The sequence below is a fragment of the Mesoplodon mirus genome (genome assembly GCF_964341445.2).
Source record: "Mesoplodon mirus genome assembly, chromosome: 5".
NCBI lineage: Eukaryota > Metazoa > Chordata > Mammalia > Artiodactyla > Ziphiidae > Mesoplodon > Mesoplodon mirus.
The window spans coordinates 122,277,667-122,299,807 of NC_138980.1; the positions used below are offsets into that span (position 1 = coordinate 122,277,667).

Here is a 22,141-nt window from a genome sequence, read left to right on the forward strand (position 1 = left end):
TATTTCCCAGTGTTGCTTTTATTTAGTTAGTTCTCTTTTTGAAGAGTATTTGATTGATTGATTTCACTTTTTATTGAGTATAAGAAATACTGCAACATAAATTTTTGCATATTTGTATGAATTTATTTGTAGGAAAAATTTCTACAGATAGAGTTGTTGGTCAAAGTTTATTGCATTTTAATTAGGATAGATCTTATTAAATTACCTTAGAGATAGGTAAGGTAATTTAGTCGAGGTTTTCTCCCTCCACTAACAGTAAAGTCTGTTTTCCTTACACCTTTGCCAATATTGGGTACCATCAAATTTCATATTTGCCAGTCTTATAGGTACAAGATGTTATTACACTGAGTCTTTATAATTGTCAGTGCATTAAGTCTTCCCCCTCATATTTATTGGTTTATTCTTTCAGTGAAATACTTTCAAATGTCCTTTGTTCATTTCCCTATTGGATCAGCTCTTATTGATTAGTTAAGGGCCCTGTGTATTTTAAGGAAATTAGCCCTCCTATGAGATGAATCCCAAATTCATTTTACCTGTTTTTTGACTTAGTTTATAACAGTTATTTTTAGTGCAAAATTTTAAAATTTTCTGTGTTTATATTTATCAATTTTTTTTTTTTTTTCCTTACGCGGGCCTCTCACTGTTGTGGCCTCTCCCGTTGCGGAGCACAGGCTCCGGACGCGCAGGCTCCGGACGCGCAGGCCCAGCGGCCACGGCTCACGGGCCCAGCCGCTCCGCGGCATATGGGATCCTCCCAGACGGGGGCACGAACCCGTATCCCCTGCATCGGCAGGCGGACTCTCAACCACTGCGCCACCAGGGAGGCCCTATATTTATCAATTTTTAATGGCTTTTGAGACTCCCCCAATCTTAATCTTTTACCGAAAGTGGCATCTTTGGTTTATGGTGCTCTTAAACAGTGAAAAAGAACATTTGCCTGTTCAAAGCAATATTTTGTCTCAGCATCTATAAATCAAGTAGCTGAGTGGCTCTGTGACATTTCCTTTAAAACTTTAAGGTTGAGTAGTCACATTCTAGAAGGTATTCCTTATATCCTGAGCAAAAGTAGTATCTACTTCCTGTTGGCTGCCAACAGGATAAGTAGCTGAGGGTTTTGGTGAAGGGTTTGACAAATATGGAGATTTCCTGTGATATATGTATAGAATTATGGTTTTTAAAACATGCACAGATGGTATGCATACATGGAAGATATATGCCTAGTTTTTAATCTTTATTGGGGCCCATGACCAATAAGAATCCAGTGAAACCTTAAGAGTTTTTCTGTATCCCTCTAAGGAACACGATTAGCATATAGCCTATGTTCATTTATTCTGTCAACTAATATTTATTGTGTGTTTAGTGTACTTGAGAAAACAACCATAGTCTACATTTATAGACACTTTGTAGACCTTCTTTTGGGTCTTTATATATCCATGTTTATTCCTTCCATAGTATCTTTGCAAAATTCCTGTGATTGGCTCCTTGTCATTTGAGATCTCAGCTTAATTGGTCACCTTTACCCATAGAGGTGTTTTGTGATTGCCCAGAGTTACTTTATTGTGTTACCCTATTTTAATTATTTCAATAGTACTTATTTTGTCTTTCTATCTTTATGTTTTCCTTCCCTTTCCCTCTCTCTTCCCTCCTTCCCTCCCTCTTCCTTCCTTCTTCACTCATTTCTGTCATTCCCCGTCACCTCTGCCCCACCCCACTGCATTCTCACTTAGAATGTAAGTCCCAGTACTTAGAACAGTTCATGGAACCTAGTAGATACTGAATAAATGAATGTGTTAGGCCCAGTGATAAGTGCTTTACAGTCATCTCATTAAGTCTTCATAACAACCTATTTGAAAGATACCAACCTTTAGTTTTGCTGATTTTTCTCTATTGTAGTTTGCTTTCTATTGTATTGAATTCTCCTCTTATCCTTTATTTATTTGCTTGTTCTTTGAGTTCAATTTGCTATTCTTTTTCTAGTTTCCTGAAATGGAAGCTTAGAATATTGATTTTCAATCTTTCTTCTTTTATATTGCATTCAGAAATATAAATTTACTTTAAGTACTGCTTTCGCCGTATCTCATGAGTTGTGAAATGTTGCAGTTTTATTAGTCAGTTCAAAATATTTTCTAATTTCCCTGATGATTTCTTCTTTGGCCCATAGGTCACTTGAAGTGTGTTGCTTATCTTTCCAGACATCTGAGCATTTTCTAGTTAGTTTTCTGTTATTGATTTTTAGTTAGATTCCACATACCTTATATGATTTTAGACCTTTGAAATTTAAGATCTATCCAGCATATAGTCTATTTTGGTAAATGTTCTGTGTGCACTCGAAAAGAATGTTTATTCTGCAGTTGTTGGATATAGTTCTGTGCATGTCAGGTTAAGTTGGTTATTTGTGTTCAGATTTTCTACATCGTTATTGAATTTTTTACCTGCTTGTTCTAAGTGAGGTGTGTTAAAATTGCCAGTCATGATTGTGGATACATGTTTTTCTTCTATTAGTTCTATCAGGTTTTGCTTTATAGATGGAAGCTATAAATTTAGAATACATACAAATTGCATATAAATTTCGAATTATTTTATCTTCCTTTTGAAATCATATCCTTTTATGTCCTGGCAGCAGATCCTCAGCAATTATTGGTCTGAAAACCACTTTTTTTCACCTTCAGTTTTGAAGGGTATTTTCAGTGGGTATAGATGGTATGTTGGCCTTTTTTCTTTCAGCTTTTAGAAGATGTCATTTCATTGTCTTCTGGCCTCTATAAAGTCTGTTGAAAAGTTGACTTTCAATATTATTGTTGGTCCTTTTAAAACAGGGATTAGCAAACTATGGTTTGCCCATTTGTATAAATAAAGTTTTATTGGAACACAGCCATGCCCATTTATTTATGTATTGTACATAGCTGATTTTACTCTGCAATCATCAGAGACGGTATGGCCTCTTGTAATACCTAAAATATTTACTATCTGGCCCTTTACTGAAAAGTTTTGTTGACCCTTTCCTTAAGGAAATGTCTTTTTTTCTTACATGCTTTTAAGATTTTTCTCATTGTCTTTTGATTTTCAGCAGTTTGGCTATGCTAGGCCTCATGTAGTTTTCTTTATGTTTTTCCTGTTTTCTTAAGATTTTAAAATATGTGGGTTTACATCTTTCATCAGTTTGGAAAAACTCTTAGCTGTTAATTTTTTTTTAATATAAACTTATTTATTTATTTATTTATTTTTGGCTGCATTGGGTCTTTGTTGCTGTGCACAGCCTTTCTCTAGTTGCAGCGAGTGGGGGCTACTCTTCATTGCGGTGCACGGGCTTCTCATTGCGGTGGCTTCTCTTGTTGAGGAGCACAGGCTCTAGGTGTGTGGGCTTCAGTAGTTGTGGCATGTGGGCTCGGTAATTGTGACTTGCGGGCTGTAGAGCATATGCCTAGTAGTTGTGGCACACGGGCTTAGTTGCTCTGTGGCATGTGGGATCATCCTGGACCTGGGCTCGAACCCGTGTCCCCTGCATTGGCAGGTGGATTCTTAACTACTGCACCACCAGGGAAGCCCTTACCCATTAACTTTTGAAATGTTGCTTTTGTCCCATTCTTTCTCTCTCCCTTCTCTTTTTAGGACTCTAATTTAAAGTATGTTAGATATTTTGACCATATTCTACGTGTCTCTGATGTGCTGTTTGGTGTTTTCCATTCTTTTATTTCTTGGTGCTTTAAATTGTATAATTTCTCTTGACCTGCCTTCACATTCAATAGTCCTATCTTCTGCTATTTCTAGTCTAATGTTAAACCTATCTAGTGAGTTCTAATTTCATAAACTGTACTTTTCATTTCTGAATATTTATTATTTTGTATAGAGTCTACTACTTTTTTTTTTTTTTTTTGCGGTACGTGGGCCTCTCACTGTTGTGGCCTCTCCCGTTGCGGAGCACAGGCTCCGGACGTGCAGCTCAGCGGCCATGGCTCACGGGCCCAGCCACTCCACAGCATGTGGGATCCTCCCAGACCGGGGCACGAACCCGTGTCCTCTGCATCGGCAGGCAGACTCTCAACCACTGCGCCACCAGGGAAGCCCTAGAGTCTACTACTTTAATGACATTCTTTATCATTTTGTCTCTTTTGTCCATCTTTTCCTGACCATATTAACTGTAGTTATTTTAAAGTCCCTATCTGATAACTGTAGTATCTGAATTACCCATGGATCTGTTTCTCTTCCTTTTGTTCTCTTTCTCTCTCTTCTCTCCTTCTCTCCTTCCTTCTTTCCTTCCTCCCTCCCTCTCTCCCTCCTTCCCTCCTTATCTCTCTCTTGTCATTTGTTCCTGTTTTTAGCCTGTCTCTTAAGTTTTGATCAGATGCTAGATAATTAAGATAAGAACACTGATGAGTCTCTGGATGCTGTCTTCTTCCAAAGAGAGTTGTGTTTTTTTTTTTCTGATAGGTAGATAGAGTTCTAGCAGATAACTTTGATCCTGTTTAAGCTCAATTTTAGGCTTTTAAAGGTCTTGTCTATTTCAGTTTTTCTTAATACTCCTAGGGAATATCCTTACTTTTCAGTTGTGGCCCTTCTGTGGTCTTAACTGAAAGGCCAGGGTATTTACCAGTGCCTCTCTACTTGGGAGACTTGATTTCCAACTTCTCTTCCCAGCAATGTGTGGCTCCTGAAATCTCTGCTCAGGTATTTAATCTCCCAGCTGCTGTTGTTTTCTGCTGGATTTCCCAGAATCTTGCCCTGTGAAAATGTAGTCAACTACTTGAAGGGAGTTTGTACACAGATTTTTGTGTACCTTTTCACTGATTCCCTCCTCTGTAATTTTGCCCTTCAAGTTCCAGTGCCTTTGGTAACCCCAAACTTTAACATTTGTGTCCTCAGTCTTTTAAAACTGTCATTTCTCCTTGGGTTCTATTCTCTCCGATAGCAGTTGGAGAAGTGCAGTCAGGGAAAAAAAGCTGATGTGAATAAAAAGTGCACTTTGTGTGCTTCTTTTCTTTCCAGGATCTTGGCCCCTTAAGTCCCGCCTGCATGGGTTGATCTCTCCGGAGATCAAATAAATTACTTTATTTGTTTTTTCCAGCTTTTATAGTCATTTTCTGTGGCAGGCTTAGTATCTTACAAGCTACAGCACCATGGGCAGACCTGGAAGTCTCTACAGTGTGTTTGAAACATAACAGCCAGAATGATTCTGTATGTGTATCAGATTATGACTCCTCTATTCAGAACCCTCCACTGGTTCCTGACTTCATTCAGAGTAAACACCAAAGCCTTTAGTATTGTTTACCCTCCTTCATCGTCTCTGCCTAGAGTGCTCTTCCTCCCTGTTCCTCCCCTCCAGTATCTGACTGGCTGACTACCTCACTTGCAAATCTTTGTTCAGACGTCTCTTTATTTAGCCTATGCCGACCACCCTGTATAAAATTACCTCCTCCTTTCCCTCCTGCATTCTCTCTCCCTTTGCTTTATTTTTCCCTCATATCATCTCATGACTGTAAAATTTACTTTTTTATTATGTTTGTTTTTTTACTTACTAAATGAAAACTCTACAAGGGCAAGGATTTTTGCCATTTTTTTCTCATTTGTGTGTCACAAATGCAAATGAGAACCAAATGAGAATAGAGAATTACAGAATCTAAGGTAGGGAATTTAAAGATGGAAGAGTAGTGGTCAATTATATCAAATAATCTAAACGTATTCATGAAACAGGGGAATGGATAAAGAAGATGTGGCACATATATACAATGGAATGTTACTCAGACATAAAAAGGAACGAAATTGGGTCATTTGTAGAGACATAGGTGGACCTAGAGACTGTCATACAGAGTGAAGTAAGTCAGAAAGAGGAAAACAAATATCATATATATATATTTTAAAATAAATTTATTTATTTATTTATTATTTTTGCCTCTGTGGGGTCTTCATTGCTGCGCGTGGGCTTTCTCTAGTTGCGGCGAGTGGGGGCTACTTTTTATTGTGGTGTGTGGGCTTCTCTCATTGTGGTGGCTTCTCTTGTGGAGCATGGGCTCTAGGTGTGCGGGCTTCAGTAGTTGTGGCACATGGGCTCAGTAGTTGTGGCTTGCCACCTCTAGAGCACAGGCTCAGTAGCTGTGGCACATGGGCTTAGTTGCTCCGCGGCATGTGGGATCTTCTCAGACCAGGGCTCGAACCCGTGTCCCCTGCATTGGTAGGTGGATTCTTAACCATTGCGCCACCAGGGAAGTCCCCAAATAGTATATATTAACGCATATATGTGGAATCTGAAAAAATTGGTATAGACAATCTTATTTACAAAGCAGAAATAGAGACACAGACATAGAAAACAAACCTATGGATACCAAGGGGGAAAGAGGGGTGGGTGGGATGAATTGGGAGTTTGGGATTGACATATATATACTATTGATACTATGTATAAAATAGATAACTAATGAGAACCTACTGTATAGCACAGGGAACTCTACTCAGTGCTCTGTGGTGAGCTAAATGGGAAGGAAATCCAAAAAATAGGGGATATATGTATACGTATAGCTGATTCCCTTTGCTGTACAGTAGAAACTAACACAATGTTGTAAAGCAACTATACTCCAATAAAAATGTTTTTTAAAAAGTGAGAAAAAGCCAAAAAAAGTACTCATGAGATTTTTGCATTGGATTTTTAAATAAGGAAATTATTTGTTACTTTTGTGGAGAAGTTTTAATAGAGGAGTAAGAGAAAAAGATTACCAAGGGTTGAGGATGTTGCGATAGCAATTGTAGACTATTCTTTCTTTAGTTTTGTGAACACTGTAGGAGGAAAAGTTCATATTTACTTGGATAATTTATGGTTTCTCCTTTTAGAGGGTTGATAGATGGATGATTAGGTAGATAGAGTTTTCTGGTTTTATTCACTCTTGTATTTATTAAGTGAATACTTTGTGCCAAAAACTGCATAAGGTTCTGAGCGTCATGCAAGGGACGTACGTATAGGCCCTAAATGAACTGAAAGTTACTAAGCCTTCACCTTGTGCACGTAAACTAATTATGAAGGCCAGTTCCTTTAGATGCATAACGCTAGAAAAAAGTAAATTCTCTTATTCCCAACTTTTTTTTTTTTCTGCATACCTATTCATGTATACAGTGGACCTCTTGGAGTAGAAGCATCTTTCATTTGAGTAGTTCTCAAAGCGTGAAGAGGTGCCCATGTTTTAGAATTTTTCGGTAGGGCTTAAGAATGATCCACCCCTCCCCTTTTCATAGATTTTGATGCATCCTTTTGGGGATGTACCTCCAATTGTAAATCACTCTTCCTTATCACTTTTCTTAATCCATCATTCCTGGACTTAAATTTCAGGTGTTGCTTTCTGTAGTACACAAATTTTGGTGATTCTTTTGAGGGAGAAGGAAGTAATTGTGTAGTTCAGTGCTCTCAAACTGGTGAAGGGCCTTTTTAAAAAAAATTTCCAAACCATTATGGATGGATACTTATGTAAAATAGAATAAAAAATAAATTGCTAGAAAAACGAAATGGAAAAAAAAATGCAAGCCCCAATTTTCTATTAGATTCAAAAATATAAAATTACACTGTGGAATTGCTCTAAGTGCTTGCTCTCAGTTTCTTTTTATATTTCCTTATGGATTTGTAACAAAAGTTTGTGGATTGGCAATGGTTCTTGGACCAGTCTTTCTCATCATACTTGGAGAAGCACTGAGAGAGTGCTACATAGTGCTACAGTGTTACATAGTGTTAATATGTCAACAGTGCTACATAGTGTTAATATTCCCCTTCATTTACACTGCCTTTCAAAGGAGTAGAAGGTTTTAATGAGTTATGAATTACAGATATTTTTAAAAAGAGGTAATTTATACAATGTAAAAGCCCTGCAACTTCTTAAATTCTGAAAGGTAACTGATAAAAATTTGCTTTTTGATTATAGTTGCTGTTTTATACGGTACTGAAATAAAAGTGACTTCTTGGTAATAGTAAGATTTCCTTTAACCTTCCAGTTACATATTTTTCTCTGGTCGTTGAAACTATAAAAAAAGGCATATTTTGATCATGAAAGGAAAAGTTATACCGCTTAACACCACAAGATGTCACTTATGTAAAAATAAAGTTGGTATTTTAATGCTCAAAGCTGGATAGCTACAGATAAATAGGTAAATGAAGAACTAGGTAAATTAAAAAACAATATTTGAAACACATATTGGTTTTTGGTAAAGAGTTAATGAAAATATTACTAATTCAGCACTGTTTTGAATCAACTCTTCTGATGTTTAGCAAAAAGAATTTCTCAATTTCTAAGATTAATGTAGTAATACATATTAATAGGCCATATTTGAATCCATATAATGAAGGAGATAGACCTAAAATGGCTCAATACAAGTGAACATATTTTGAGGGTAAACTAGGTGTTATGGTATTAACTTCCCCCCAATCTTTACTGTTTTGGTGACAAGCAGAGAGGAATTTGTGAAGAGATATATAATTTATGTCAGAATTTTCAGTAGGTATTTATGACATATCTGAGAAGTTGACTATTACATCAGTTTGAAACAGTGCCTAGGACTTGTCTCTTTTCTCTGAACCTCAAAGTTATTAGCTCTCTACGTGAGTTAACACAAAAGATATTTGTATTGGTTTTGAAGACCATCTTTTCTGTTAAACATGAAGAGCAAAACCTTTGGCTTTAATATTGAATTTGTGTTTTCTTGTGTTTAGTTTGAGAGAGCGGGTCAGGACCTAAAGGTGGTTGGGAAGGGGACTGTGGCATCTCGAGCTTTAGAGGAACAAACCAAGTTTCCATTAGGCCATGAACATGATTGCACCTGGGGTTAGAGGTTGGAATGTCCTAAAAATTGACACTTCATTATTCTTCATTGCTCACTTTTCTCTCCAGATAACACTGGTGGAGAAGATTGGTGGAACACTCTTGGGGAAAAAAGGGATCAGACATGAGAAAATGAATTTTCTTTCTTTTTTGGACATGTATATGTGTGGTTACATTTTCATTCTATTTACTTCTTATCTAATTACTTCAGCTTTTTTTCACTTTCTTATTCCTCCAGAGTTTTTAAAAGTTTCATTTAGGTTTTTGTTTTTCATTCGTAAAAGTCTACATGGTCAGTAAGGAAAACAACAAAAATTAGAAGGGAAAAAACCTCATTTGTGGTTTTATTGATTTTTGTTCCTTTTCAGTTAATAGTGCAATGTGAAAGAACAAGAAGTTTTAAGAAGGGATTCTGAATTCATTACAGAGAACAGTTACAGTATTTTATATTTGGTAGATGTATATCCTCGGATGTAGTTCTTATATGTTCCTGTCTTACTATTTATATATTTTCTAGCTGTATTTTTAATTAGAGAAAAGTAGTTATTGTAATTATTTAATTATTTTTGTGTCCTGCTAGTGGTTACCATTGCATTTAATTTTATGAGCTGCTTGGAAAGAAAGGGAAATTTTTTTCTTAGTAAATCCCATTGGCTTTAATCTTTTTGGAAAAAATATACTTAGCTTCCATTTGTTTATTTATTTATTTTTTACTGCCATGACAGTTTGAAACATTTAACTTATATGTTACTTTGCTAGTACTGCCATAACAAAATGCCACAGACTTGGTGGTGTAATTAACAGAAGTATATTTTCCCTGGATTCTGGAGACTAGAAATCTAAGATCAAGGTTTTGGCAGATTTAGTTTCCTCTGAGGCTTCTCTCCCTGGCTTGCAGATAGCCACCTTCTTGCTGTGCCCTCACATGATCATCTTTTCGTCTTTGTGTATCTGTCCTAATCTGCTCTTCTTGTAAAAAATCAGTCCTATTGGATTAGGGCCAACCCATGTTGACCTTATTTTAATTTAATGACCTTTTTAAGGACTGTATCTATAAATACATTCATATTCTGTGGTATTGGGGGTTAGGATTTTAACATAGGAATTTCGGAAGGGACACAACTCAGCCCATAATAACACATGATCAGTCATTCATTATTGGTAAGTGCTTACTTGCCTACATTAGGCCTAAATTTGTAAAATGTACAAAGAAAAGCTTTTTTGTCAAGGCTGTCTATTTGGAGTAGTTAAGGAAGTTCTTGTCACCTACTTTTAAGCTTAAGCTGAGATGAAAGGGCTTCTGATACTTTTGTGTGTGTGTGTGTGTGCGTGCGTGCGCGTGCATGCGTGCTTGAACCATATTGCATGAAGGAGCTGTGTGGAGTAAATTTTTAAATCTCTTTTCTGGAGAGTTTGTTGTAGAAACTATTAATAATTGCTAATCATAAACTAATAACTAGTACAAGTAGTTAATTATTGTTGGTAATACTACAGTCTTAGTTTCTTATCAATTTTCTTATAGTCATTTAAGAGAATTTTCCCTTGATGTCCTAAAATAAAATTGAGTGATTTAAATTCTTAAATAAGGGACTTCCCTGGTGGTGCAGTGGTTAAGAGTCCGCCTGCCAATGCAGGGGACATGGGTTCAATCCCTGGTCCGGGAGGATCCCACATGCTGCAGAACAGCTAAGCCCGTGCACCACAACTACTGAGCCTGTGTGCCACAACTACTGAAGCCTGCATGCCTAGAGCCTGTGCTCTGCAACAAGGGAAGCCACCGCAATGAGAAGCCCGTGCACCACAACAAAGAGTAACCCCCGCTCACTACAGCTAGAGAGAAAGCCCACACACAGCAATGAAGACTCGGTGCAACCAAAAGTAAATAAATAAACCAAAACATTAAAGAAAAAACCTGTAGAAATAAATAAATAAATAAATAAATAAATAAATTCTTGAGTTAAGCTTGAAGCTTAAATGTGATACTCTAATTTCAGAGTATGAAAATGTGGCTTATCTCATCCTTAATAATGTATTTCTCAGAAATAGATATATGACTTCTGGTCTTGTTTTGGACGATTAGTGTCTTATTCACAACATGTGAATAAAACACTGTGAAACTTTTTTTTTTTTTTTTTTTTTGCGGTACGTGGGCCTCTCACTGTTGTGGCCTCTCCCGTTGTGGAGCACAGGCTCCGGACGCGCAGGCTCAGCGGCCATGGCTCATGGGCCCAGCCGCTCTGCGGCATGTGGGATCTTCCTGGACCCGGGCACGAACCCATGTCCCCTGCATCGGCAGGTGGACTCTCAACCACTGCGCCACCAGGGAAGCCCTGTGAAACTTTTTAATATCATTTTTATGGAGGTATAGTTTGCATACGACAAATTACCCACCTAAAGATTATAATTAGATGAGTTTTGACAGATGTATACACCTGTAAAATCACCACCACAGTTAAGAAGATACAGAATATTTCCATCTTCTTATGGAATAAGAAATTTTTTAATGTCCTTTTCATGTCCATTTTTCCTTTTGCCTATGATACCACTGATCTTGGTTTTATCACTACAGATTAGTTTGCATTTTCTAGAACTTTAAATGAATTAAATTATGCTCTTTTGTGTCTGGTGTCTTTCACTCATAATGATTTTGAGAATTCATCCATCTTGTTGCATGTATCAGTGGTTATTTCTTTTTCATTGCTGGGTTGTATTCCAGTGTATGGCTAAATCACATTATGCTGATCGACATTTAGATTGTTTCTAGTTTTTTAATATGTATAAAGCTGCTATGAATATTCATTTAAGTTATTATGTGGAAATATTTTTATTTCTCTGGGAAGTGGAATGACTGGATCACATAGTAGGTTTATGTTTAAATCTGTAAGAAACTTCCAGTTTTCCGAAGTGGTTGTACTGTTTTACGTTGCTACTGGCAGCATGTGAGAGTTCTAGTTGCTCCATAGTCTTGGCAACATTTGTTATTGTCATTGTCTTTCATCTATTCTCATGGGTGTGTAATGGTATCTCATTTAATTTGCATTTTCTGATAGTTAATGACCTTAAGTATCTTTTCATGTACTTAGTGGTATTCCTAATCTTACTTTGTGAAATATCTGTTCAAATTTCTTGACCGTTTTTAAAAATAGGCTTCTCTTATAAATGAGTTGTAATTGTCATATAACTTTTTTCTAATTAAACTTTTGATTTTGAGATAATTGTAGATTCATATGCAGATATAAAAAATAATACAGAGAGATCCTGTGTGCCCCTTATTCAGTTTCCTTCAATGATAAACTATAGTACCATATCACAACCAAGATGCTTACATTGACATACTTCACCAGTCTTGTTCAGATTTCTCCAGTTTTACTTGTACTTATTTGTGTGTGTTTGTTGGGGTGGTATTCTGTTCCCATTTAATCACATCTCTAGTTTCATGTAGCTACCCCAAAGGTAAAGATAAAACAGTTTCATCACCATAGGGATCTCTTGTGTTGTATTTTTATATCCACACTTCCCGCTTCTTGTCCTTACCCTCAGCAACCCCTAATCTTTGTCCATTTCTATAATTTTGTTATTTCAAGAATGTTGTATAAATGGAGTAATATAGTATGTAACCTTTTAGGATTAATTTTTTTCACTCAGTATGCTTCTGTGGAGATTAATCAGAGTTGTTGAGTTGTCAACAGCTTGTTTCATTTTACTGCTGAGTGGTATTCCATGCTGTGGGTGTACCACAGTTTGTTGAACCACCCACTGACTGAAGGGCATCTGGGTTGTTTCCAGAAGGGTTTTTTTTCCATTTTGGCTGTAGGAATGAAGCTGCTGTGAATACTTGAATACAGATATTTGCCTGAGTATAAATTTAACATTTCCTGGGGATAAATGCGCAAGAGTGCAATTACTGGCTTGTATGGTAATTGCAGGTTTAGTTCTATAAGAAACTGCTAAACTGCCAGTGTGGCTATGACTTTTACAATGCCCACTAGCAGTATGTGAGCAATCCAGTTCTTCCACATCCTCACTATCATTTGGTGTTGCCACTATTTTATTTAAGTGAGCCATTCTCATACGTGATATCTTTCTGTGGTTTTAATTTGCTAATGGCTAATTATGTTGAATATCTTTTCATGTGCTTTTTGCCATTTGTTTATCTCCTTCAGTGAATTGTTTGTTGATGTCTGTATTAGTTTACTAGGCCTGCCATAACAAATAGCACAGATTGAGTAGCTTGATCAACAGACACATTATTTCTCACATTTGAATCTGGGACTCAAGATCAAGGTGTTGGCAGTTTTGATTTATTCTGAAACCTCTCTCCTTGGCTTGCAGATGGCTGTCTTCTCTCTGTGTCCTCACATTGTCCTGTCCTGTAGAATCCAGCTTTCCTTTGTTTTGTCCCAACTCTTCCTTTTAGTCCAAACTGGTAGTGTCTCTGCTGGTATAATCCCATCTCTGTTCCTGGTTTCAGCTGAGATGTCTGATTAAATCCACGAGGGGCATCCGTGATTTCATTATCAAATGATTTTTCAGTGTTCTCTGGTGTTCTCTTCTGAAGACAGTTGCTTGATTTTTGCAACATGGATAAGCTGAGATTTTTCCAAATCTTCAAGTTCTAGTTCCTTTTTTGCTTAACAATTCCTTAAATTTATCTTTCTTTCTCATTTTACTGTAAACAGTAGGAGAAACCAGGCTGTGACTTCCACACTTTGCTTAGAAATCTCCTCGGCTAATATTCAAGTTCATCACTTTTAACTTCTGTTTTCCACAAAACACTGGAACATAGTTGGACCAAGTTCTTTTCACTTTATAATAAGGATTGCCTTTCCTCCAGTTTCCAGTAGTATGTTCCTCATTTCCATCTGAGATCTCATCAGAATCACCTTTAACTCCATATATTTACCAACAGTCTCTTCAAGGCATGTTTAAAAAAAAAAAACATGCACTTCAGAACTGTTCCAGCCTCTACCTGTTGCCCAGTTCCAAAGCCACTTCCACATTTTTAGGTATTTATTACAAGAACACTTCACTTCTTGTTACCAGAATCTGTAATAGTTTGTTAAGGCTGCCATAACAAAATACCATAGACTGGATGGCTTAAATTTATTTCTCATGGTTTCTCACAGTTCTTCCAGGAGGCTGGAAGTCCAAGATCAAGATGTTGGCAAGTTTGTTTTCTCATGAGGCCTCTCTCCTTGCCTTGCAGGTGACTGTCTTCTCACTGTATTCTCACAAGGCCTTTTTTCTGTGCATGTGCACCACTCTCTGTCTTAGGACACCAGTCCTTTTGGATTAGAATCCCATCCTTATGACCTCATTTAATGTTAGCTACCTCTTTTTAAAGGCCCTGTTGCCACATAACGTCACATTGAGGGTCAGGGCTTCAGCATGTGAACTTTGGGGAGGCACCAATTCAGTCTGTAACAATGTGTTCTGCCCCTTTTCTAATTGAATTGGTTGTTTTTTACTGTTGAGTTTTGGGAGTTCTTTTTATATTTTGGATACTAGTCTTTTGCATATATGTGGTTACAAACATTTTCTGCTAGTCTGTAATTTGTTTTTTTCTTCTTCTTAAGAGAGAATTCCCTGGAACAAGTTTTAAATTTTGATGAAATTAATCAGTGTTCCCTTTTATGGACTGTGCTTTTGGTGTCAAGTCTAAGAACTCTTTGTCTAGCTATATAATAACTTTAAAAAATTATGTTTTTCTGTGTTGAAGGAAAAATGATTAGATATTACAAATTATGAATTTTTTTTTTTGGCTGGGAGGGATTTTGTAATTGCTGGGGGGAACGCTCACTTTGAAGAATAGGAGCAGGTCAGTTGTAAGCCAAAAAAAAAATATTGGGAGGCAATTCTGTGTGGGTTTTTCTCCTTTTTGCAGCCCTTCTATATGAAGGCATTGATTGTTTTTGTTCTAAATTACCTTTTAAGGATGTTTGTATAGCAAGCAGCTTTGGAAAGGAGAAAATGTCTACCACTTCAGCAAAGTTATCTTACTTGGTAACATCATCATCTGCTTGGTCATCCAAGCTGGGAATGGGGGCATCCTTATTGAGTGCCTGTCTTACCCTTTACATTCAGTCACTGCTTCCCACTGATTTCAACTTCCAAGAAGTTCCTAAATCTGTCCTACATTTTCATCCTTATCACTAACTGCTCTGGTTTATTACCTCATCCTCTCATTTACATGTTAAAATTGCCTTAACTTAATTCTTTGAATTAGGGAGTATTGATGTGGGTTTCCCTACAGATTTATGTTTTTTTCTTTTTGCGAGCTAGGAAGAAAAAAGGATGTGTGAATGACACATAGCTTTTCTTCATTTGGTGCTCTTTCTTGACATATTCTGAAGAAAGTTCTTACTTTTTTTTTTTTTTCTGTTATGGGGAATTCTTTGCATTTCTATTTTGAGTAACAGTTTATTTGGGGGAAGTCATATTAAGCAGAAATAACTGCTATTGGTTCTTTTTTTTCTTTAAAGATGTGGACCATTTTTTTTTTAAGTCTTTATTGAATTTGTTACAATATTGCTTCTGTTTTTTTTTTTTTTTTTTGTTACGTGGGCCTCTCACTGTTGTGGCCTCTCTCCTTGCGGAGCACAGGCTCCGGACGCACAGGCTCAGCGGCCATGGCTCACGGGCCCAGCCGCTCCGCGGCATGTGGGATCTTCGCGGACCCAGGCGGACTCTCAACCACTGCGCCACCAGGGAAGCCCTGCTTCTGTTTTTTTTTTTTTTTTTCGCGGTACGCGGGCTTCTCACTGTTGTGGCCTCTCCCGTTGCGGCGCACAGGCTCCGGACGCGCAGGCTCAGCGGCCATGGCTCACGGGCGCAGCCGCTCCGCGGCATGTGGGATCCTCCCAGACCGGGGCACGAACCCGCGTCCCCTGCATCGGCAGGCGGACTCTTAACCATTTGCGCCACCAGGGAAGCCCTGCTTCTGTTTTATGTTTTGGTTTTTTGGTCCCGAGACATGTGGGATCTTAGCTCCCCCACCAGGGATGGAACCTGCACCCCCTGCATTGGAAGGCGAAGTCTTAACCATTAGACCGCCAGGGAAGTCCTGAAAGATCTTACATTTTGGCTTACGAAAATATTTTCGTGCTGATTCAAGAATTTTAATTATCTCTTTTTTTCTGATGATTATACAAGAGAAATTTTGGGATGAGAGAATCTGTATGCCTCTGATTGTTGATGTTTTGCCCAGAATTGAGGTACAGTTCTATATTTTTGTTTTATTGATGGGCTTTGTGACAACATAGCACTTTGGTGTTATTTGGTAGGGTTAGATGAGAAATATATCTTTAACTATAAATAACAAAGTAGTTAGATAACATTGTACATCAGGTTATTTCTAATTCTTATATTATTAAAATTACATGTTTTAATACCTGTGTAGTGTAAAAATCTAAATATGTAATTTTTTCTTTTGTATAGGAATGAAGATCTAAAGCAAATGTTAGAGAGCAACAAAGATTCTGCTAAATTGGATGCTATGAAACGGATTGTTGGGGTAGGTAAAAGAGTAGATCATTTCGACTTTTGGATAAATGACAAGTAGTGATATATTAAAAATATATATTAAAAATATGTTAAATACCAAACCTACCCTTTATTATTAACTTAAAATTTCCTGTCTAAAATGTTTTGGACGAAGTAATGAAGTGACAGAATTCAGAAACTTGAGTTCCTATTCTGTTTTTTCTGTTTTTTAATTTCTGTATCTCTAATATTAAGGTATTTCTTCCGTTAGAGAGTGCTAATCAGTTTGAAGACAAAATAAGATTACATACAACAATATTTTGACTTCCTACAAAGAGTGATACTAATGAGCTAAATTCTATGACCTAAAAATTGTGAGCATGCTTCTGATTTTCAAGTTCCATTACTACCAATAGAAATGCTTTATTCAATTTATCAGTGTAGAACTTCTAATGAATACTAGTAAATGTAAGAGCATTTCTCTAGTTTAAGTTGTAATGTAAAATTCAAACAGTGGACTGATATGTTATTATGTAGAGGGTTCCATTGTCAGAGAACTAAATATAACACCATTTCTGATTATATATAAAATCTTACGTAGTTTTGTAACTTGTGTTGGTCTCACTTTTTTTTTTTTGTATTTGATTGTTTACGTTCACAGTGAAAAAAACTGGCTTAATTCAGTGACTGTTTGATGCTAAAGAGTTCTGCTCGTCTCAGTGGAATTAAATTCATAAAACCTTTCTTATTCTTACTATGCATTTTTCACCACCACTGCTGATTTTGTTTTCCAGAAATTTTTGTATAAGGTCAAAATGTAGTAAATTTGCATAATTGCACAAATAAACTCTACTGTAGTAGGGTGTAAACACAACTGAAACAATATTGTTTTCCAGCAGACAGTGCCACCATGTGAGAGTTTGAGAGTCTGTAGTTTGAGAATCAGGTAGTTCTTGCTTTGCATGACTTTGATATTTGAATTTCAGTTACCACAGTTTAGTTAAATAACACCAGTCCCCTAACAAGACGGTTCAAATTTCAGATATCGTGGTATATTAACTTAGTAATTGCATAATGTACAAACTTCATCACTAACTCTTCAGTCCACAACTCACTATGTATATAACAAATGTGCATCATGATCAGTGACCAGTAATGTTACTTCTTTCAAAGTTATTTTTAGTGATTGGTCGCTTTGTATTATATTATTCAGTTTGTGTACAGACTGCGAAGCATACAGCAGTGGTCCCTACTTGTTTCCCAGTGAGAAGCCCACTTAACATTTTATAAAAATGGTTAATTAAAAGAGGGATTTGGTCAACAAAGATTAAAATGCAGCAAGGAAATGAAAATAACACTAGAAATGAAATTCAGATAGAATGTAGCTGGAGTTATAGAGAAATAGCTGACTGTGGGAATGGTGACACTGCCCCTTTTTGAGAGACTCTAAATATGTAGCTTGAGGAACTTCACTAAGGCAAGATTTCAACATAAATGAGGAAAATAGTTGTGATGAAAAGGCCGAAGATATGCCAGAGGAAGTGATGCTGCCAAAAATCTTCACATTAGAGGAACTCCAGGAGATAATTCACAACATTGAAAGTACAAAGGATACAATGTTGGAAGCTGATCCAAACTTAGAAAGGAGTAATTTACCAAGGAATAGAAAAGATGCTTGCTTGGTACTTTTCTTTCTCTTTTTAAAAATTAATTAATTCATTTTTGGCTGCATTGGGTCTTCGTTGCTGCGCACGGGCTTTCTCTCTAGCTGTGGTGAGTGGGGGCTACTCTTCGTGGTGGTGCATGGGCTTCTCGTTGCGGTGGCTTCTCTTGTCGTGGAGCACGGGCTCTAGGCGCGTGGGCTTCAGTAGTTGTGGCACATGGGCTCAGTTGTGGCTCGCAGGCTCTAGTGCGCAGGCTGAGAGTTGTGGCGCATGGGCTTAGCTGCTTCGCGGCATGTAGGATCTTTCTGGACCAGGGCTCGGACCCGTGTCCCCTGCATTGGCAGGTGGATCTTAACCACCGTGCCACCAGGGAAGCCTGCTTGCTTGGTACTTTAAATCAGTGGTCCTCAACCTCTTTGGCACCAGGGATCGGTTTCTTGGAGAACAGTGTTTCCACGGACAGGGGTGGGGTTGTGGGGCGTGGTGGTGATGGTTCAGGCGGTACAGCAATGGGGGGGAATGGTTCAGGCCAGGGGTCCTGTGGCCTGTTAGGAACTGGGCCGCACAGCAGGAGCCGAGAGGCAGGCGAGCGAGCTAAGCTTCGGCTGCCCCTCCCCATTGCTCACGTTACCGCCTGAACCATCTCTTTCCCCCCAACCCCATCCACGGAAAAATTGTCTTCCATGAAACCCGTCCCTAGTGCCAAAAAGGTTGGGGACCACTGGTTCAGGTGGTAATTAATGTGAGCGATGGGGAGCAGCAGATGAAGCTTCACTTGCTCGCCCGCCACTCACCTCCTGCTGTGCAGCCCAGTTCCTAACAGGCCGCAGACCAGTACTGGTTGGGGGCCCCTGCTTTAAAGGATGAGAATAAGGCGAGTCCATTCAAACTACTCTTGGTCGTTTTTTATTTTCCTATACATTTCTGACTGACAGTAATAAGAGAGTTTTAAATGTTTCTACAAAATTTTTAGAAGTCACAGATCCGGGACTTCCCTGGTGGCGCAGTGGATAAGACACTGTGTTCCCAATGCAGGGGGCCTGGGTTCGATCCCTGGTCAGGGAACCAGATCCCACATGCATGCCACAACTAAGAGTTTGCATGCCACAACCAAGGAGCTGGTGAGCCACAACTAAGACCTGGCTCAACCAATAAATAAATAAATAAATAAATAAATAAATAAAATAAAACTTAAAAAAAAAAGTCACAGATCCATTATAAGTTTTACAGTTGGTTATCAAGATTGCTTTGCATGGTTTCAGCTTGCGGTCCTGCAGGTTACAGTCCTGCACTGCCATCCATTTAAAGCAGGCAGTGCTCTTCATTATTTCATTAAACTTTGGCTTTACATTCCATTAAGGTAAATGATTTCATTAAATCTGAGGATACTATTGAAATTACTAAATATGAAAATGAGATATTTGGTAGTTTTTTCTATATTCCTCTTTCAAACTGATAAATAAAAATTGATATTCTCATAATCTAGACTACTTGACTATTATAAATGTAACTTAAATGTAAATAAACATCATAAAGAAATGTAAATATATCAGGAGATGGGGGTGGTGGTGGGATGAATTGGGAGATTGGGATTGACATGTATACACTGATGTGCATAAAATGGTTGACTAATAAGAAAAAAAAGAAAAAATAAACATTAAAAAAAAAAGAAATGTAAATATAGCCATGCTAGTAGTTAGTCTAGTAGTTACAGACTGTCTGTCATTAGGAAGTTTGTATAAAGGTAAATCTGGAATTTGATCTTTTAAGTGTAGGAAAATGGTCATTAATTCAAAGTTATTCTGTCACTTTACATAATGTCTTCAGAATCTAGTCATGTTGTCAAAATGGCAGGATTTCTTCCTTTCTCGTGGCTGAATAATATCCCATTTTACACACAACACACATACGGATGGATGTATATGTGTGTGTATAAGAAATATGTGAGATCTATCTCACATTACCAGTTTACCACCAGCAGTGCACAGTGTTTCCCTTTTATCCACATCCTCGCCAACTCTTGTTATTTCTTGTCTTTTCGGTGATAGCCATTCTAACAGGTTTAAGGTAATAACCTCACTGTGGATTTGATGTGCAGTTCCCTGATAATTAGTAATGTTGAGCATCTTTTCATGTACCTGTTGGCATGTTAAACTTACATAATGTTCTATGTCAGTTATATCGCCATAGATCTGGAAAAAATTATTATGCAAGTGGCACAAATATGTATTTGTAAATTTTCAAATAATATTGCGGTATAAAAAGTAAAAGTTTCATCTTCCAGATAAACTTTAGGATCAAATTGTCAAGTTCTGTTAAAAGTAGTTTTTGGAATTTGATTAGGGTAATGTGGAATTTGTGTATTTCCATCTCCCTTCCCTCCCTTTTTTCCTGTCTTTCAGTAGCATTATATTTATATTTTATAGTTTCTAATCATAAGGATTCTTAAGCATTCCTTGTTAGATTCATTCCTGTGTACTTTTAAATTTTGGTTGCCATTATGAATGGTTCCCTTCGTTATATTTTCAAAATTAATTATTACTGGTGTATAGGAAAACAAATGACTTTTCTCTTCTGGCATTTGGCCTTCTCAGTGAACTCTCTTCTTAGATCTGGTAGTTTTTTGGTTTCTTTGCTTGGTTTTCTGGATACTTAATTACATTGTCCAGAAGTTATGACAGATTTATATTTTATTTTCAAATATTTTTATCTCTCATTTGTTTTTCTCCTCTCTTTGCTTGGATAAAGCTCCACTATGATGTTGAATAGTAGTGGTGGTGGAAGACAACACTATCTTGTTTCTGATTTTATTGGAAATATTTGTAATGTTCTAGTCTTGGTTTCAATATATTCCTGCAGAGTTCAAGTAGATATATTTCTGTGTATTTAAGTGATGTTGGATTATAGTTTTCTTTTTGTTCTCTGTTGAGGTTTTTGATTAGGGTCAAGCTAGATTCATAGCATGAGTTGTTATTTAAGCCATCTTGGCCTGCTCCAAGTTTTCAAAGATTTCCCCTCTTGTTTTTAGCTTTTATGTTTAGGTCTATGATCCATTTTGCATTATTTTTTATGTATGGTGTGAGGTTAAGAGCCGAATGCATGTCTGATTTTCCTCTATTTGTTATTAAATATTCCACCTTTTGTTATTAAAAAGCTGTCCTTTCCCCACTGAATTTCAGCTTCAAGTGAAAATCAGTTTACTGTGTGTTTGTTGATCTACATCTGAACTCTCTCTTCTGGTTCATGGATCTTTGTGGGTCTCGGTTTACTTATACCTCACTCATGATTTCTGTAGTCTGTAGAGAAAACAAAGTTTTTTTTCTGTTGAGAAAACAAAGTTTTCTCCATGGCACTACCCTACACCACAGTCACAGTAATTCAACTGTGTTCTCATTTGGCAATAATGTCATGCAAGTGAATTTGCTGATGACTAGCAAAATTACAAAATGAACCCAAGGCCACTTAATCAAGAGTCCCAACAACAAAGAAACCCTAGGAAGGAAGGTCAATGCAGGAGGTTGCAGCTGGCCAGATATGATACCATTTGCCCAGTTTTCAAATAGGAATTTGCTACAACAAATAAAATAAGGATCTCCTCTTAGTTACTAGAAAAGAAAAGAAAACAACAGGTATTACCTATCACCATTCTTTGACCATGAAATTAAAATATTTCCTGAATGTATGATTTAGAAAAGAGTCTTTAAAAAGAATATTAATCATTCTTATATGTTCACAGTAGAAGCCCTATATTTGAATTTAAAACACTACTCAGTATTTGCCTAAGGAACACATTTAGACAATATGGCTTTTGACATATTAAAGTTCCATGGGGAAAACTAAGACATCTTTTAATTTTGCTTTAATATCAAACTAACAGCAACTTAAAAATTCAGTAAGAGCATGGTTGGTCTGTTTCAAGATGTGCTTCCAAAATTCAGTCGCCTAGTCTCCTTTCAGGAGAAACTGTTCATCATCACAGATCTTTTCTAACTTAACTTTTGGAGAAGAAAATGGAAAATCAAAGTCATAGCACAACGGTTATGTAAGATATATCCTCCCCTGTATTTCACTTTTTTTTTTTTTTTACCGGTACGCGGGCCTCTCACTCTTGTGGCCTCTCCCGTTGCAGAGCACAGGCTCCGGACGCGCAGGCTCAGCGGCCATGGCTCATGGGCCCAGCCGCTCCGCGGCATGTGGGATCTTCCCGAA

At 37.3% G+C, this 22,141-nt stretch overlaps 1 protein-coding gene across 2 annotated transcripts in view; it reads left to right on the plus strand.

Moving 5' to 3' along the window:
• The window catches only part of AP3B1 (adaptor related protein complex 3 subunit beta 1), a 263,029-nt gene that overhangs the window by 18,397 nt on the left and 222,491 nt on the right, over positions 1 to 22,141 (plus strand). For both annotated transcript variants that reach the window (XM_082621919.1, XM_082621920.1), the window contains exon 2: positions 16,224 to 16,299. In XM_082621919.1, coding sequence (XP_082478045.1) covers positions 16,224 to 16,299 — 76 coding nt within the window. The remainder of the gene's footprint in view (positions 1 to 16,223; positions 16,300 to 22,141) is intronic.